Below are 20,132 nucleotides of genomic sequence, written 5' to 3'. Positions count from 1 at the left end.
GGCATCTTGAGAAGACCGATGGCTCTCTCCACCACAGCCCTTGTGGAGACGTGGCTCCTATTGCACCAGTGCTCAGCTTCTGTTCTTGGATGGTGGAGAGGCGTCATGAGCCACCTTCTGAGGGGATAGCCCTTGTCACCCAGCAGCCATCCATCAAGCCGAGCTGGAACACTGAAGAGCCCCGGCACCTGGGAGTGTCTGAGGATCTGGGCATTGTGGGAGCTGCTTGGGTACCTTGTACAGACTTGCAGAATCAGCATCCTGTGATCACACACTATCTGCACGTTCATGGAGTGGAAGCCCTTCCTGTTGACGAAGGCACCGGGCTCACCTGCTGGCTCCTTGATGGCCACATGTGTACAGTCTATTGCACCCTGGACGCAGGGGAAGCCAGCAATGGCTGCGAAGCCTCTGGCTCTCTGTGCCTGACTTGCCTGGTCCCAGCGGTAATGGATGAAAGTCAATGCGCGTCTGAACAGAGCATCTGTGACCTGCTTGACACAAGTGTGGACAGCTGATCGGGAGACACCGCAAAGATCACCCACTGAGCCCTGGAAGGAGTCAGAGGCATAGAAGTGGAGGGCAACTGTGACCTTCAGAGCCACTGGCCTGGGGTGTCCACCCACACAGTTAGGAGAGATTTCAGGGCTAATCATCTGACAGATGTAGTTGACTGTCTCCCTTGACAGTCGGAGCCTCCTTCGGCACTGCACATCAGTCATATTGAGGTAGCTGCTTCGCCGCCTGTATACCCTGGCAGCAGGATAGTGGCATTTTCTGTTGCCCCTTCCACCTTGGACTACCTCTTGGCCCTGCGCCCCTTGTGCCTGTGCCTGTACTCCCAAAGGTGGCTCCCCTGGAGGCTGACTGTGCACTCCTGGCCTCCTCCTCATTCTAGCCCTCCCTTCCTCCTCAGAGGAGCTGCCTCCAGTGGACATTCAGAACCCATACCCAGCTGCAAGCTCGATAAAGATTCCTGACTGCAGAGTGCTGAGCTGAAGGTTAAAAGTACACAAAAAGCTGCTGGAATGCGTTCTGAACTACTGCAGATCACACAGGCAAGTTTAAAATATTTTCTCCAATAAATATTCCACAAAGCAGATTGACGACCCCAATGAGCCCTCTTATCCTGCCCGTGGATGAGGTTCATAGACAGGCCTGCCCGTTGCGCCCCTGCACCGACCTGAAGATTGCACGGGCGCCTGAAAATCGCCATCGATTGATGAATTAAGGGCCTTAACTAGCCCGTTAATCAATGGTGGGCGCGCGTCAAACTTCATTGCACGCCCGCCCGCCCATCGAAATATCGCAATGGCGCGTGGTGATGTCGGGACGCTCGCCCGCATGTCAAACAGAAAATTCTGCCCCATGTTGCCAACTTCTTTACCTACTGAAATTATAACAACTTCTGGCTACACTTAATTCTTGTAATGCCTAATCTTTGATCATTATAGTTTGTTAGAAAAGCTTTTGCTTTTGCAGAAAATGTTTGATTTGATGACAACCTATGTTACAATGACATCATTCAATTAGAAAAATATTAGTGCATCATGTTCTCACCGGTATTGTGAATATTTTCCAGACTGTCCCACACAACACAACAAAGATTCCCCTTTGAAGAGAATCAATAAAGTGCAAGTAAGTTAGACCATAAGGCCATAAGATGTAGGAGCAGAAGTAGGCCATTTGGCCCATCAAGTCTGCTCCGTCATTGCTTTGGGAGTTGGAGTCAGGCATATGACATGGCAACATGGCTACATCATTAAGATTTTCCTTCTGCAATAGCAAAATACTTCAGGGATGCTGGAAATCTGAAATAAAAACAGAAAATGCTGGAGATACACAGCATGTCAGGCAGGATCTGTGGTGAGAAACAGTTAACATATCTGGTTAATGACCTTTCATCAGATGCTGCCTGACCTGCTGAGTATTTCCAGCATTTTTGATTTTATTATTGCTTTTGTAATGTTGTTTTTATTAGAAGGCCTTCCATTAAATGGAAGAATAATCATTTGCAAAGTTTTATTAACATCCTCGGGTACATTTTAACAAAATGGAGCATTAACTTTTTAATAAGTTCTCTCCACAAATTCCAGCCTTTCGATTTCCAATAATTCAAATAAAGCAATAATGTAATTGATCAACTTACTATCTGACTTCAATAAATACTTTTATTTTGCTCTTTTGAAACTAAAATGCAAAAAATAAAGGCTTGATGCAAGAGAGTTCTGAGGTAATGTGAATGAGCAAGTTGCAGAATATGGATTAGCAAAACAATATTGATAATAAAATTATTCTCCTGTACAAAGCATTAAAAAAATTACAAATGGTTAAAATTTAATCTGCCGATGTCTCTTGATACATATGTATATAATCCACTTGTCATTCTAATTCAAGCAGAAGATTCTGAAAATGTATCTATATAATCTATTCATCATATGAACAGAAATATTGCAAAAGGTGATTATGATTCCTTCCTACACCACAGAATCCAGACCATCTTCTCTGCCTTGTATTACAATTGTGCAGCGAATGAACCAAACCAAAGGTCTAAAAGTAATTAGATATCTGTCTAAAGAAAGGTACAATCCAAAGATTAGGATTATCTCAAAGACTAATGTGATGCACTGATTTAGATGTAGAATGCTGTGTGCAATGAAAAGCGGAGGCACAGGCCTTATCTTAAACTGCAGGTGTCTGGTTTAATTAAAACATCTCATTAGCTCAACTGAGACATTTTAACACCCCAGAAATACACCTTAAGTATTACATTTACACAATGACTACTCCACGGGATATATAATTGCTTAAAGAAATTATCAACATGTTGTCTGCAAACAAAAAGACAACACCAGCCTAGCATGCAGATTTAAAATGACACTCTATTCCAGAAAGTGCATTTCAAATCCTTTTTCCTTGCTAACAAAAATAGTGCAATCAAAAATGGCTTTTTAAAAACATAAATTCATTACTTGAAAATTATATCACTCTAGCAGAAATTGTATGATTTCTTATCTGCTTCTTCACCCTCCTAAAATAATACAACTGTTTGCCAATTTATTTTGCCACAAAGCTTGTACCACCAAGTATAGTTTCTAATATAGGCAGAAATTCCTGACATAGCATCAAAAACACAGTTATGTATGCTCCAGTTAAACTGTGGGCAGCATTTCGGGGTGGGGGGGTGGCAGAGGTGGCATATTACTTGTGCCCTACTGCAAGAGTTAGCCACCAGCTGATGCACTTGAAAGAAGCCCGCACCACAGCCAAAATGTGTTGCCGATGTGTTAAATGAGCAGACAGTAGGACTTCCGCCCCTCAGTGGGAGAAAGTCCTGCCCTCGAGAGCTGCTGGCCAATTTGGTTGGCTGGCAGCTTTAGCAGTCTCAGCAGCACCAGAACTCAGTACTGGGCCAATGGATGACAAGTACATGGGTCCCTGAGAGAGGTAAGTTGGGGGTATTGAATGGGGAGGGATCGGGGAGCCCAGGGAGGGGCTTGGGGTGTGAGGATCGGGGAGGAACAAAAGAGGGGTATCATCACAGGGGTATTCTAATGTAAAATGGGTTCTTTAGATGTCTCAAAAATGAGATCTTGAGATTTGTATATTTAAACATGAACTGTTTATTATTAACCTTTGACTATTTACAGATCCTGGTTACTGTCTTGCATGGTGTTGCTGTTACCTCCATGCAGGCCGGTTCCAAAGTGTTCTTTCTAGACTGTTCTCTCAGTCTATTACCATGTGACTCTATATATCATACCGAGCACCAGTACATTACAATGGCATTCAGGTACATCATACAACAGGTTCCCCTGATGTATACTGGGCACTCCCTGAGGGATGTACCACCTTCCTTCCTGCCTTTTAAGCACTTTCCTTAAAAGAAACATCGCACTCCTGTTCACCTGCCCACTCCTGCTCACCTGCCCACTCCTGCTCACCTGCCCACGTCAACTGTCTTATGGCATGATCAGCATATTATTCCAGTCAACTGGCCTGGTAACAAGCCCAATTGTCCATTTGTTATTTATTTAAAAATGGCAAACGGGTTGCCGATCTTGGCACCCATCCACTACCCTGTTATGGGGACAGCTTGGGGGCGGGTGGGAAGATAGTGGGCTCGCCATCCCTAGTATTTTTTGTGCCCCCCCTCCCCCCAACCAACTCCAATGAAAACATGCCCACCAGCAAAATCCAGTCCTATGTTGAAGGATTATAGGGAAGACTTTCCTGGGTCAATACCTAAATGAACCAGCTCATTTGAACACAGCAAAGGTTGCAAAATCAAGTAGGTCATATCATTGGCTTGTAAAAGAATGCTCCCTATAGATAAATGGAAGAAAAGCTGGACAAGGTGCTTCACAGGTATCTACTCTGACCCATTTGATTTGATGGGGTGTGATCCAGTGTGCCAACCAGGAAATCTCTACTTAATTGTGACGAAATGCATATTTGAATCTTGATGAAAGCATATGAAAGATGCTGAAGAGTTGTACATTTGGTACATCAAGACTGAGCCTGGAAGAAAATGGCAGTACAATAAAATAATAGGATGCTGCTTTTGATGAGTTTGCCATGCACAAGGCTCTTCGGCATTCAGTCGTCAGCCTTGAACAGAGCTGAAGCTTGTTATACCCTCCATCATTATCGACAATCATGACAGCAGGTTTTCATTTTCCACAGGCAAAAACAAAAAGGTATATAATGAATAAACTGCCGGGTAGAAAATCCACAGTCAGGGATTGATTAGAGAATATGTTTAGAGCTGCTTGCAATAAAGACAATACTTAAAACGATCGCTTATTTTCTCAGCTTTAATTGACCATCCTCGCCAAACTTGGTATTTGACTCTGCAGGAAGGTAGCAATTTACCCGTGATAACAGGCTTCTGAAAATACTGTTCTAATCTTTTTTCATGCTCACCAAGACATTTCAAAACATTGGAAGAACTCTGCCATGCTAAATTCAGGTGATCTTCAGGTACATTTAAAACCTTTAATCTATATATATTATTCTCGGCCTGTCTCTGCGACTCACAATGGGGCTTTCAGAATGCTGATTTAGTTGTACTTTGTTTCCTTTCTGATTAATTAGCCTTGTCTACTGAATATAGTTATGACTATCAGTGTTGCTACGATGATTGTTTCCTCTTCACCAAGTCTTATTTTGTCATCTTCAGGAGTGGCATAAAAAAAAACTTTACCGTAGATCACAGTGTCTATGTCGAGCTTTGAAGCCTCGAAAAGTTCTTGCCAAAATTGCATCGCCTTATACACCAAGAATTAAATATGAACCACCGGTATTGGTGTGGGTGGTCACCATTTTGAAATGTAAAAGAAACATAACACCAGTAATTCAAATTAAATCAGTGTGACAGGGATTATTTAATGAATTAATGCTAGGATACCTTTAACCACATTCAAAATATTTTAAAAACTGTCAAATTCATTGGTCGGGATTTTCCTGCTGCACCTGCTGCCGGGACCTTCCGGTCCCACCCAAAGTTAATGGACTTTTGGCTGGCCTGCTGGATCCCCACCGTGAATCCTGGCCATTGTCCTCGGCATCCAACACAAAGAGTTTGTCAAATTAATTCTGAGTCACTTTGGATCTGGCATTAACTCAAAAATCCCACTCTGGATCAGATTTGGTGTTTCAGTTTCAGAACCATCCCTCCACAACTAATCATCGTCTTCTCCCTCCACTGAGTTGAATATTCTGCATTTTCTGAACCATCTGATGACAGTTTGTGCATTAATAGCATCCCACAATTTGGTAACGAAACCATGAAAACCCATCAAGCGGGCAAGCACACATATGCAAAGGTTTTTTTCTCCATCAACCACCCACCCATTCCATTCAGTATGAACGTGATCCTTGAATAGCTTGTTGAGGCACACATCCAAACGTTCAACTCTGGACATTAGACCACCTGGTTATAACTGCAATATTTGTGTTATATCTTCGCAGGTACTTCTTGATCTCATCAGTTATGTGGAATCTGAACTTGTCCCACACTAATAAGCCGTGTTCTTTGTGTAGGCCATTAGGATGCCTATCCAACACATTATCACTGGGGCTTCTTAAGGTTGGACGGGCAGGTCCTTTAATTACTTAATTGCCTCTGTCAATGGCCTCAATTGGCCATTGACAGGTCGGCGGGCGCACAGCTGATTTCGCTGCGCCCCCACCTTCCTGAAAATTTAAATGAGGCGCAGTGACGTCAGGAATTCCCCCAGACATCACCGCGCGTCATTTTACGCGTCGGTGAGTGGGCCCCGCCCCTGCTCGCCGACGCGTAAAATCCTGCCCAATTAGTTACATCTCAGTGTACTACCCAGTTTGTTACTGCGCCATGCAGACCAAGAGAATATCACTTTCAAACTGATCTGTCCTGATTTAGTTAATCTCAGTAGCTAAGTGAACAACAATTGACCAATGGGTCTACTCCTGCCCCTATTCCTTATGTTCTTTTGTTTTTATGGCCTCAGCGCCTTTGAGCTAAAGGATGTGAAAAACTAAGCAGAATTCCCACCATGATTTCTTTCAGCAGCCACTCTCCTGAAAAGTGAGTGCACATGGTTCATCATTGAGAATGGGGTTGGATTTAATTTAGATGAATTAATTGACAGCTGGCACTCAATCTCCAGGCTCACAAATAAAGAACGGCCATTTAGGTAAAAGAGCTACTAATGGCCATGGAGTCATATGTGGCATGTCACAGACTTTAGGAGAGAAAGGCGAATATGGGAAAAATGTTAAGCATCTATTCCCACCTTGCAAATAGCTGCAGATGATTCAAAATGGTCATTATAATCTTAAATGTCACCCTTTTCAGTAAAGCTTGAACGCACAACAAATATTTTAAAAGCGAGGAAGGTATTTTTGTGAGAATATTATTTAACAGAGGCATTGGGAAGAGTATTTTGAACAGAAAACACTGGCCCCAAACATTGCTACCTTTATAATTCATACCTCAGAAGAATATGTTAAACTGTAGTCGGGAGATTGAAAACAGCGCGAGAGGATAGACAGTCGGGAGATTGAAAACAGCGCGAGAGGAGAGTCAGTCAGGAGATTGAAAACAGCGCGAGAGGAGAGGTGATTGGGAGATTGAAAATAAAAGGAGGGGAAGCTGAAGAGGAGCGGCCAGTGTGTGAGCGGCCAGTGTGTGTGTGGCCCAGTGAAGGAGTGGAGCTTTGAGGCTTTGGCTCGAGAGGCTTCGGCGAGCAGAGGCTGAGGACGAGCTTGCTCCCAGTGAGGTAAGGCCGGGTAAGTTCCTTTAATTAAATTAGGAGTAGGTAATGGAGGCAGCAGTTGGGGCATTCGAGTGCTCCGAATGCAGCATGTGGGAAGTCTGGGACAGCACAATTGTCTCTGATGACTACACCTGCAAAAGATGCATCAAACTACAGCGCCTGACAAACCGAGTTAGGGAACTGGAGCTGGAGCTGGATGAACTTCGGATCATACGGGAGGCAGAGGCAGTAATAGACAGGAGTTTCAGGGAGACAGTCACCCCTAAAAGTCAGGAGGCAGGTAGCTGGGTGACTGTCAGGAGAGGGAAGGGGAATAGACAGAAAGAGCAGAGCACCCCTGTGGCCGTTCCCATCAACAATAGGTATACCGTTTTGGATACTGTTGGTGGGGACGACCTACCAGGAACAAGTTGTAGTGGTCGCGTCTCTGGCACCGAGACTGGACCCTCAGCTCAGAAAGGAAGGAGGGAAAAAAGGAGAGCAGTAGTGATAGGAGAGTCGATAGTTAGGGGGACAGATAAGAGGTTCTGTAGGAGAGATCGAGAATCCTGGATGGTCTGTTGCCTCCCTGGTGCCAGGGTCCGCGATATCTCGGATCGAGTTCTCAGTATTCTCAGGAGGGAGGGTGAGCAGCCAGATGTTGTGGTCCATGTAGGGACCAATGACATGGATAGGAAGGAGGAGGAGGTCCTGCAAAGAGAGTTTAGGGAGTTAGGTGCAAAGTTGAAGGACAGGACCTCCAGGGTTGTGATCTCAGGAGTGCTACCCGTGCCACGTGCTAGTGAGGCTAGAAATAGGAAGATAATGGAGCTAAATACGTGGCTAAGGAGATAGTGCAGGAGGGAGAGCTTCATGTTTCTGGACAATTGGGCTGTGTTCCAAGGAAGGTGGGACCTGTTCCGACGGGTCGGTTTGCACCTGAACTGGAGGGGGACTAACATCCTTGCGGGTAGGTTTGCTAGTGCTGCTCCGGGGGGTTTAAACTAGATTTGCAGGGGATGGGGAACCAGAGTGTTAGAGCAGATAGTGAGGTGGAGGAGGATAAAGGTCAAGCGAGGAATGCATGTATAGACAGAAATCAAAGGTTTGTATGTGATAGAAATGTTCTCAGGTGCATCTATTTCAATGCAAGGAGTATTGTCGGAAAGGCAGATGAGTTTAGGGCGTGGATTGGCACGTGGGATTACGACATTATTGCTATTAGTGAGACTTGGTTGCAGGAGGGGCAGGACTGGCAGCTCAATGTTCCGGGGTTCCGTTGTTTCAGACGTGATAGAGAGGGAGGGATGAAAGGGGGAGGAGTGGCATTACTAGTCAGGGAAAATATCACAGCTGTGTGTAGACAGGGCAGCCCAGAGGGCTCGTCTACAGAGGCCATATGGGTGGAACTGAGGAATGGGAAAGGTGTGACCACACTAATAGGGTTGTATTATAGACCGCCCAATAGTCAGAGAGAATTGGAGGAGCAAATCTATAGAGATTAGCAGACCGATGTAAGAAACAGAAAGTTGTGATAGTAGGAGATTTTAACTTTCCACATATTGACTGGGACTCCCATACTGTAAAAGGGCTGGATGGCTTGGAGTTTGTCAAATGTGTTCAGAAAAGTTTTCTAAATCAATATATAGAGGTATCAATGAGAGAGGATGCAATACTTGATCTCCTATTAAGGAACCAGACAGGTCAGGTGACAGAAGTATGTGTAGGCGAACATTTTGGGTCCAGTGACCACAATGTCATTAGTTTTAAGTTAATTATGGATAAGGATAGGTCTGGTCCTCGAGTTGAGATTCTAAATTGAAGAAAGGCCAATTTTGTGGAAATGAGAAAGGATCTAGGAAGAGTGGATTGGGATAAGTTGTTTTCTGGCAAGGATGTATTCAGTAAGTGGAAAGCATTCAAAGGCGAAATCTTGAGAGTGCAGAGTTTGCATGTTCCTGTCAGGATTAAAGGCAAAGTTAACAGGCATAGGGAACCTTGGTTTTCACGGGATATTGGCGATCTGGTTAAGAAGAAGAGAGAGGTGTATAGCAGGTATAGGCAACAAGGAGCAAATGAGGTACTTGTAGAGTATAGAAAATGTAAGAAAATTCTAAAGAAGGAAATCAGGAAGGCAAAAAGAAGACATGAGGTTGCTTTGGCAGATAATGTGAAGGTAAACCCGAAGGGTTTCTATAAGTATATTAAGAGTAAAAGGATAATAAGGGACACAATTGGTCCCCTTGAAGATCAGAGTGGTCGTCTATGTGTGGAGCCTCACAAGATGGGGGAGATTTTAAACAGTTTTTTTTTGCATCAGTATTTACTCAGGAAACTGGCATAGCGTATAAGGAAGGAAGGGAAACAAGCAGTAGTGTCATGGAACATATAGAGATTAAAGAGGAGGAGGTGCTTGCTGCCTTACAGCGAATAAAGGTAGATAAATCCCCCGGGCCTGACATGATATTCCCTCGGACCTTGAGGGAGACTAGTGTAGAAATTGCAGGGGTCCTGGCAGAAATATTTAAAATGTCCTTAGCCACGGGTGAGGTGCCGGAGGATTGGAGGGTAGCTCATGTTGTTCCGTTGTTTAAAAAATGCTCCAAAAGTAAACCAGGTAATTACAGGCCAGTGAGCCTGACGTCAGTAGTAGGTAACTTATTGGAAGGTGTTCTGAGAGATCGGATATACAATTATTTGGACAGCCAAGGGCTGATTAAGGATAGTCAGCATGGCTTTGTGCGTGGTGGGTCGTGTTTAACGAACCTTGTAGAGTTTTTCGAGGAGGTTACCAAGAAAGTAGATGAAGGAAAGGCTGTGGATGTTGTCTACATGGACTTTAGTAAGGCCTTTGACAAGGTCCCACATGGGAGGTTAGTTCAGAAGATTCAGACACTTGGTATCCATGGAGAGGTTGTAAACTGGATTCGAAATTGGCTGTGTGGGAGAAGACAGAGAGTGGTAGTGCATGATTGCTTCTCAGACTGGAGGCCTGTGACTAGTGGTGTGCCTCAGGGATCTGTGCTGGGACCATTGTTGTTTGTTGTCTATATCAATGATCTGGATGATAATGTGGTAAATTGGATCAGCAAGTTTGCTGATGACACTAAGATTGGAGGCGTTGTGGACAGTGAGGAAGGCTTTCAAAGCTTGCAGAGGGATCTGGACCAACTGGAAAAATGGGCCAGAAAATGGCAGATGGAATTTAATGCAGAAAAGTGTGAGGTGTTGCATTTTGGAAGGACAAACCAAGGTAGGACATACACAGTAAATGGTAGGGCACTGAGGAGTGCGGAGGAACAAAGGGATCTGGGAATTCAGATACATAATTCCCTGAAAGTGGCGTCACGGGTAGACAGGGTTGTAAAGAAAGCTTTTGGCATACTTTGGCATAAATCAAAGTATTGAGTATAGGAGTTGGGATATTATGGTGAGGTTGTATAAGACATTGGTGAGGCCAACTTTGGAGTATTGTGTGCAGTTCTGGTCACCTAACTACAGGAAGGATATCAGTAAGATTGAAAGAGTGCAGAGAAGATTTACTAGGATGTTGCCGGGTCTTCAGGAGTTGAGTTACAGGGAAAGATTAAACAGGTTTTATTCCTTGGAGCGTAGAAGAATGAGGGGAGATTTGATAGAAGTTTACAAAATTATGAGGGGTATAGACAGAGTAAATGCGAGTAGGCTCTTTCCACTTAGATTAGGAGTGATAAACACGAGAAGACGTGACTTTAGGGTGAAAGGGGAAAGGTTTAGGGGTAACTTCTTCACTCAGAGAGTGGTGGGAGTGTGGAACGAGCTGCCATCTGACGTGGTAAATGCGGGCTCACTCTTAAGTTTTAAGAATAAATTGGATAGATACATGGATGGGAGAGGTCTGGAGGGTTATGGACTGGGTGCAGGTCAATGGGACTAGCGGAATAATATTTCAGCACAGATTAGAAGGGCCGAATGGCCTGTTTTTCTGTGCTGCAGTGTTCTATGGTTCTATGTACCAGTTCGACTTTCTGGGCTGGATTTTACCGTCGGCGGGTGGGGGCGGGGCCTGCTCACTGACATGTAAAATGGCGTGCGGTGACGTCAGGCGGAACGCCCAACATCACCGCGCCCCATTTAATTTTTCAGGAAGGCAGGGATGCAGCAAAATCAGCTCCGGGCCCGCCGACCTGTCAATGGCCAATTGAGGCCATTGACAGGGTCAATTAAGTAATTAAAGGACCTGCCGGTCCAACCTTAAGGTTAGATGAAGTATACAATATTTCAATATTAAAAACATAATAATATGCAATGAGACAGATAACTTATTCCATAACATCTCATTCTAGCAAGAACTATGCTGTGTGAAAGCTTTATTCAGTCCCTATTAGGATGTGTTATTTGTAAGGCAATTTGGGACTTGAAACATATGTTTATATTTCAGTTTTCATTTGCGCTTCTTCATGGTTGACATTTTAATTTTATGGTTGAATTGACCAAGTAAACTAACAAAATACTGAAAAGGATAAAATTCCTGTAAATATTAAACATTTACCAGAGAAAATGATTAAAGGTTTTCTTTCCCAAAAAGCAGCCACTCTATTTCCCCTTGTTTTCCTTGATCCCCGCTCATCAACTGGAGCCAAGACTTCAGGTGAAGGCTGTTTCCAGACTGCCCTCATTGGCATGCTTAAAGTGGCCACGAGGATATGAGTAATTTGAAGAAAGGTAACTCTCCATTCAATCTTCCCTGTCAGAAATCTGAGTTTCTTTTTACCACACTGTAACTGAAATTGAGACTGCCACATAAAAGAGGATTGTGATGCAAAGCCCATGGCAACCATTCTAAGGCACAACAGGTGCTCCTGAAGTATGCTATGCCATGCCATGCCTACACTTGATCCATTTTTTGTGTTGGAATCACGTTGTAATCTGAGAGGAGAAGGAGATAAATTACTGTCAACTCAGATGATAGCAGCATGATCTTATACATATTTCAGACTCTGTGGGCAGGATCTTCTGTTCAGCGTGCCTCAGGGAGATTTCTGCGCTCTTTCACGCGCATGCGTACAAAAGCGCAGGCCCCAACTCTCCCTTCTCCCCCCACTCGCACAGATAGCGCTGAGAGCTTCTGGGTGCGTGTCATACTAGGCGGGCCTTAATTGGCCCGCCCACGTAAAATGGCGGTGCGCAGCCGACCGCGGGCGGCGATTGGCTCCACGCCCACCCGCGCCCACTCCCAACCAGCCTGCCCAAAGGAGAGAAAATTCTCCCCTATGTTGTAAAGGTCTTTTTATGTCCAATATAATTTTTATGTCCTATTTCTCTCAAATTTAGAATAATACTGGAAAAATATGTACATCAAAGGGAAATCACTCTCATATTTAAATCACATGATGTATCTCTCAATGAATTAAAGATAATCAAGGATGATGATCATAAAACGTTTGAAACTATATACTTGTGAGTTATGATGTCACTTAAAGCCACTAATAGTCTCTTGTTTTGCTATTCAATGCCAGGTATTCAACATTCTATAGGCACTTGACTAAGTTAATCCTAGAGCCTCAACATCACAGAGCAGAAAATATCTGGAGAAGGAGGAGGCAGAGGGAAGAGCAGAGAAAACCAGCCATGAGAAAGAAATAATTTGGAAAATAGGTGTGCAGAAAATGGAGACATATACAGATGGAGAGAGTTAAATACATAATGACAGAGAATGTGCCAGATTACATTGTTTTAGGTACTAATTAGTTACAACAGCAATCAAACAGCGCCAGTATTGGATATCAATTGTTTGACTTATCTTTTTAATTTCCTATCAATGCTGCATTTTATGCAGAGCTATCACCTGTAACTATAGCACAAAATGATAGAAAATAGGAAGAAAATGGTAACAGGCAATGGGCTACATGTACAAGGAGACAGAGAACAGAGAAAAGAGGCAAGAGAAAGAGAATCAGCAATAAAACTCCATGCATCACAAGGAGAACTGTGGGTTGGAATATCCATTGATAATTTTTAAAGCGTATCAAAATTTCAAATTATGGTGACTCTTAAACCTCTTTTTGGTATCTGGATAAAAGGTATTAATAGCCTAGTTCATATACATGTACCAGTGCCCATGATATGGGCGTCCGCAAACAGGTTTCAGGGTCGTGTCCGAGGTTCTGATATTGACAGGCAGGATTTTAGTTGGCATTAGAAACATAGGCCGGAATTTTACAGCGGGGATGGGGCTGTAAAATGTAGCAAGCCACTCTAAACTCCATTGACTTCAGTAGGAATGTAAAAATCTGCTGCCATAAAATTTCGCCCATAATGTTACCAACATAAAGGCTCAGGTAAACTGAACCCGACGTACTCAACAAGTGAAAATCAGCCACACAACTGAGACAAAATGCTGAAATGGCCTTCACAACCAGACAGGTAACATAACCACTTAGTTTGATGAGAAGACCCCAACAGACCATTACCCCAAAGAGATCATTTCATCTTATTACTCCACACTGTTGGGGAAAAATGTCTAATGGATTGAAATCAAGCTGTACAATATTAATAACAAATGTATAATTATAATGATTATAAGATGCCTTTTACTCCTACCTTAATAAAGGCATTGACCTGTTTAAAATAAATAGGATAATACTTTATTACATTAACACATAGAGGAATTGCATTTGTTATTAATACTTCATTGCATAATTTCAACCCAGAGCTATATGTAATTTATACATGTCAGTTCTTGCTCATAACACTGGAGGGTGCTCCTTCTGTTACACTACTGATTTTTAGATTACTTCGAGATATGTATTTCCTTCCCACATTTATTATATTAGTGAAGTTGGACCATACACTGTTAACAGAGGTCGATTTGCTGGAACTTAAATGCTCTTTCTAAAATGGCTGGCTAACAGAAATCTAACATATTTGTTTACTGTTTTGTGGTCTGGATTCTGGCCATAAATAGCCTTACTGTTTGCTTGGAGCAAGCCATGCCCTCTGCTGTCTGGCCTACAAAAATATTATGGCCTCTTAAGCACAACAAGGGTAGAAAGGCATAAAAGGTGAGAGTGCTCCTCTTTAGTGGGACCTGCTAAAAATCTTCAAGAGAAATATCATTGTTTTTCTATAAATCGGTCTGGTGTTTGAAAGTTGGTGAATGGAACACTATGCTATGGAGAGCTAGGAATTGGATACATGCAAGGGAATTTCCAAAAGAATATAGGCCAGGATCTTTAGGTCGGTGAGTGGAGGGCAGGGCCCAATTGCCGATGCGTAAAATGACGCGGGATGACGTCGGGCAGAACTCCCGACATCACCCCATGTCATTTCAATTTTCAGGTCGGCAGGGGTGCAGCCGAATCAGCTGTGCGCCCGCTGACCTGTCAATGGTCAATTGAGGCCATTTAAAAAGTAATTGACTTAATTAATGGGCCTGCCCATCCAACCTTAGGGTTGGCGGGCAGGCCGGGAGGACTTCAGAAAAAGCATGAAACCTCATCCACGGGGCAGGATGAGGTTCCATGAGGGCTTTTAAAAATTTAATAAAGGTTAGAGTTAAAGTGATGGACATGCCCCAACTCATGTGACAGTGTCACATGAGGGGACATGTCAAGGAAATTTTGTTTCTGCTCCTTGACCATTTTAAAATTTGGCACCGACCTCCCTGAGGCGGCACTTAGCCTCAGAGAGATGAGTGGACTCTTTCCCGCACTCCCGGCTGAGGGATTCTCCCGCTCCCCGCCCGCACAGGGAGCGCATGGCGCTTCCTGGCGGACGTCATGCTGGGCGGGCCTTAATTGGCCCGCCCATGTAAAATGACGCCGCGCCCCCAATTGGGGGCGCCAATTGGAGGCAGCCTGCGAGCGCCCGCTCCTGCACTTCCCACCCAATGGGAGGAAAATCCTTTCCATAGTTTCTGAACTCACTTGGCAACCAGGAGGACATGACTTATTTTTTTCACTGGGGTCGACTAATTTAAAAAAAAATCAAATGCTGCTAATATTAGAAGCCTAAGAGGAAATCTCATACCTACTCTCACAGTGCAAGAGGCATTAAAGCAGAAACATGTTAGGGTTGATGTTGTCATCATGAAGTGCCTGAGTAACCCTCTGCCTATCCATCCTCCCCACACCCGCCATCCCAACCACCATTCATTGCATTTCCTTTGGAGACTTACTTTTTTCGGCTCCCCTTCTCTCAGGGAAATATTCTGTTGTCATCAGTAACATGGGGCAGGATCTTCCGGTCAGCGAATGGGGGCGGGGCCGGCCGTAAAATGACATGGGACGACATCGGATGGAACTCCTGATGTCACCCTGCGTCATTTCCATTTTCAGGTCGGTGGAGTCAGCTGCGCGCCCGCCGACCTGTCAACGGCCTATTGAGGCCATTGAAAAACTAATTAAAATGATTAATGGACCCGCCCGTCCAACCTTAAGGTTGGTGGGCAGGCCGGGAGCCCTGGCAGGCTTCGGAGAAAGCATGAAACCTCATCCACGGGTGGGATGAGGTTTCATGTTGGTATTTACATTTCTAATAAAGGTTTCAATAAAAGTTATGGACATGTCCCAACTCATGTGACAGTGTCACATGAGGGGACATGTCAGGGAAATTTTTCTATCATTTGTATTACAAATTTTAATTCGGAGCCGATCTCCCTGAGGCAGCGCTTTGCCTTAGGGAGATCTGTGCGTTCTTTTGCACGCATGCACAAAAGAGCACACTCCCAGCTGAGGGACTCCCCCCCTTGCCCGCACAGGGAGTGCATAGCGCTTCCTACTATTATGGCAAAACATAATAAAGACAGAAACATTTCAAAACTGTAAAAAACTTACTAAGTGTGCATGCTCAGGAGTCTGAGAGGCAAAATGAGAGAATGTGGAGAGAAGACTTTATGATGCAAGGATTAATCCAGCCTGCAAACGTTTGAGACTTAGGCCAGAATTTTGACCTTGATGGGCGTGCGGGCCCCACCGGCTCGGCGGCGGGCAGGCAGCTAAACTCCACTGCTGAAATGGGGCGGGCCGCCATTTTACATGGGTGGGCCAATTAAGAGCCGCCCAGCAGCCTGCCCGACAGGAAGCGCTATGTGCTTCCTGTGTGGGGGGTGGAGGGATTCCCCATCTGTCAAAGTGTGCTCTTTGACGCATGCGCACGAAAGAGCGCACTGCTCCTTGAGACTAAGTGCTGTCTCAGGGAGAGTGCTGAATGTTTAAAAAACTTTAAAAATAGAGAAAGAAAAACATTATTAACATGTCCCCCTCATGTGACACTGTCACACAAGATGGGACATATTAATAAATATGAGTGAAACTTTAATAAACTTTTAAAAAACTGAGATGAAACCTCATCCTGTCAGTGGATGAAGTTTTATCTTTTTTCAGAAGCCCGCTGGGCCTTAAAGTTGGATGGGCAGGTCTTTCAATGAGCTTAATGATCCTGTCAATGGCCTCAATTGGCCATTGACAGGTCAGCGGGCGAACAGTTCATTTCACTGTCCGTCCGCCTTCCTAAAAATTTAAATGGACCGGGATGACATCGGGGGTTCCTCCCGACGTCATCCCGCGTCATTTTCCCCTCGGCGAGCGACCCCGCCCCCAAATCACCGACAGGAAAATTTTGGCCTTAGACACAGGAAAAGCTTCTGCCAAGTTATAAGGAAGAAAATGAACGTTAAACTGGCAGCTCCCATCTCAGAACACAAAGAAAGTATAATCACAAGGAGTTTCATTACAGGTCTGTGAAAAAGTGCTCATCATTGACAGTGTAGCGCTTCCTGGTGGACATCATGCTGGGCGGGCCTTAATTGACCTGCCCACGTAAAATGGTGGTGCGTCTCCGATTGGGGGCGCTTATCGGAGGCGCGCCCGCTCGCGCCCACTCCTACACTTCCCTCCCGACAGGGGGACAATTTTTCCCATGGAACATCACCATGTGGCTCTACAGGAAACTGATCAGCATCCAGCACATTAATATCAAATTTGAAGGCATGGAGGAAAAAGCTGGAATGGAATAGTGTATTTAATCAAATTTTCAATCTGAGGCTGATGCTTTCAGTGCTTTTTTTAAATGTAAAATTATCTATCATCTAATTTCCCTAATTTTTTGCTCTAATCCATATACACCTGCAGCCAAGAGTCTGCTAAGTGACCTCTTTCTGAAAGTGGCTGACAGGAGACACCCAAAACAGTCTCAGCAATGAACCTTCTTTTGTCCTGCCAAGGATCCTCAAAGATAAGGTTCAACAGCATGAGGAAAGGAGGTCAAACTCATCTCCCACCAGTGTAACACTCCCTTGCATACGAAAAATTGAATTCTACGATAAGATTGCTGTAATCACACCACAGTACATAGACTGACTTTTGACAATTTTCTACTTAAACTTCCTGAATTGAAGCATACCTAAAAAATGAAAGAAGCACTACCCCAACAAGATGGGCTGATAATTTGAACTCTGAGCAGATAAGTTGGTGACTGAAAATTATTAAGGTTGTGCTATACCAGATAAATCATTTGCATTAGATGCATTTCTACACAGGACCACAAATATATTCTCTTTAGGCAAGACTTACGGAATGCTGTGTAGAGTTCCTCTAGTGTCAACACCCTGTCATTATTGTAGTCATCGTACTGAAGAAGATCAAATAGGTTGCAGTCAAATGGGTCGTTATCAAGGGCATCTTCTGTCATTGCCTGGCAAAATGAAACATGGCTTGAGTAAACTTTAAAAAATACAAACATTGAACTTTTACAACCAGCTTAGACAAGTATGAAACTTTGACCCTGAAACATTATCGGAATTTAGTCTAAGAGTTAAATTTCTCTGCCATCCTATTCAAGACCATGATGTGCAACACTCTTGGCTGAAAAAGAGCAAGTGCATCATTTGTAGGCTCCTGCCTACCCTCCATGTAACTGCCTCCTAGGGGATGCACTAGAGTTGCCCTAGAAAGTGGGTCTCTTCTGGCTTCAGGGCAGAATGGTTTTGTTCTCTTCCTTGGATCAGATTGGAAATTCATATTACAATGAATCATGGCGTAATCAGAATGCATAGTGAGGGGTTTCATACATCAATCCATAGCACCACAAGATAGCTCTGCACACAGTGTTTTAGATAGATTCCAAAAACACGCATAATGAAAATACCAAGGGTATTGTAACTTAACAATCTTCAACAATCTTAAATCACTATGATTATTTCAACAGCAATAGCAAAGATACATTGAAAAAAGAAACTGTCGCTAATTGTTCCAGACTGCAGTGCTTTCCATCATATCACTTCTTTCCCTGCCACAGTCTATCTTTCTCACCTTCACAAATACATGTTCTGTCTATTTTTCACACCCTCTTTTGCAAATTCTCACACATACATATATACATAGTACAGAAGTCCAGGACAGTGCCGTGCAAACTAATTTTATTCTCTGCACACTGAGACTTGTCTCCAATCTTTCTTTTGTCAACATTCCCACATTTTAATCTATGAATAGAAGCACCAGCCCAGGGATGCTAAAAGCATTCAAAGAATCGTACAGCCCAGAAGGAGACTATTTGACCCAGTGTACCTGTGCTGGATCTTTGAAAGACCTATCTAATTAGTCCCTTCACCTATTGCCTCCTCATAGGACTGCGATTGTTTTTTCAAGAATATATCTATTTGATCTTGTAAGTTACAATTGAATCTGCTTTCACCACCGTTTCAGGCAAAGCATTCCAGATCATAACAACTCTTGTTGGAATAATTCACACAGAAGGCTCATTGCAACAAAGACAAAACTGAGAGGAAGACAGCAGCTTGTATGAATGGATCGCAATAAACATGGGCTAGAAGTAATCTATGTCATTCGATAACTCAATCTGATTGGCAGTATTTTTGATTCTTATTGACTGAATTAATTAAGAACAACCAGCATGGATATTGAAAAGGCTGGCACGTTTGACATATTTAATGGAATTCTTTGGAAAAAATTAAATATTGTAGATACCATGCACATGGGTGTTTTGAAAGGCATTTGATGAGTTACCACATACAATGCTTATTAATAAAATGCGACAGCATGGATAAAAAGTTAGCCAAAGGACAGAAAACAGAAAAGTGGTTATGGATGTTTATTGAACTGGGATGTACACAATGGAGTCCCCACAGGTCAGTGTTAGGACTATACATATATACAGTTTCTTTCCCTTTATCCCGTAGAGGAATCTTTGCAATATGTTTTCTATATTAAGGTGCTCTATAAATACAAGTTATCCCAAAAGGGTAAGATCTTGCACCAGAAGTAGATGAAAGCATGGGGAAGCCAAGTGAGTGAAGTGGCGTGCAAGGGCTTAATGGAGCCTCTGAGTTCTTTTTTCTGTTGAATCACCAGCTCTGTGTCTATTTTGATGGGTGTCCAGAAGTAGTGGTTGTTGGGCTTCATTTGCCCAAGCCTGCTCAGATCAGCAAAGCCAAGAAGTTCAAAAAGGCTTTGCATTTCAAAAAAATTGCCAATAAAACAACTGTCTCTTTTGGAGGCCTTCAGACAGGAACAGGTGCTAAGCAGTTAAATCCAGCAGCTATTATCGCTGGTGCAGTCCTCTCAGACTTGCAGCAATGGCTAGAATTCAATGGTGTTAAATTCCATAGTGCTGAATATGAATGCAATAGTATAAAATGTGTGATGTAGCAAATTGACAGCATGCTTTTCATCTTCACAGTTTAGGCGGTAATCTACTGGATTGTATTGCCTACCCATTATTGAATCTACCTAATTTTCACTCTACAATAATCAATTAAGCAGAAAAGGCAAGCATCTACCTCTGCAGCTCCATGGGAGAGCTTCACAATGAGTTAGGAGATCAAGATGAACATTGAAGAGAGGATGGTGAGAATGGTTCAGAAATCCCACAATTAAAAGCTTAAAGATATAT

At 43.5% G+C, this 20,132-nt stretch overlaps 1 protein-coding gene across 1 annotated transcript in view; it reads right to left on the bottom strand.

Annotated features, from left to right (window-relative positions):
* The window catches only part of LOC144685344 (follistatin-related protein 5-like), a 455,365-nt gene that overhangs the window by 214,018 nt on the left and 221,215 nt on the right, over window positions 1–20,132 (bottom strand). Inside the window, exon 4 of the mRNA XM_078549752.1 lies at window positions 17,795–17,915. Within this exon, the coding sequence (XP_078405878.1) occupies window positions 17,795–17,915 (121 nt within the window). The remainder of the gene's footprint in view (window positions 1–17,794; window positions 17,916–20,132) is intronic.

This window comes from Cetorhinus maximus, chromosome 10 (assembly GCF_964194155.1).
Source record: "Cetorhinus maximus chromosome 10, sCetMax3.hap1.1, whole genome shotgun sequence".
Lineage (NCBI taxonomy): Eukaryota > Metazoa > Chordata > Chondrichthyes > Lamniformes > Cetorhinidae > Cetorhinus > Cetorhinus maximus.
The sequence above is the reverse complement of the archived record's forward strand: the minus strand, read 5'-3'. Positions and strand labels throughout refer to the sequence as shown.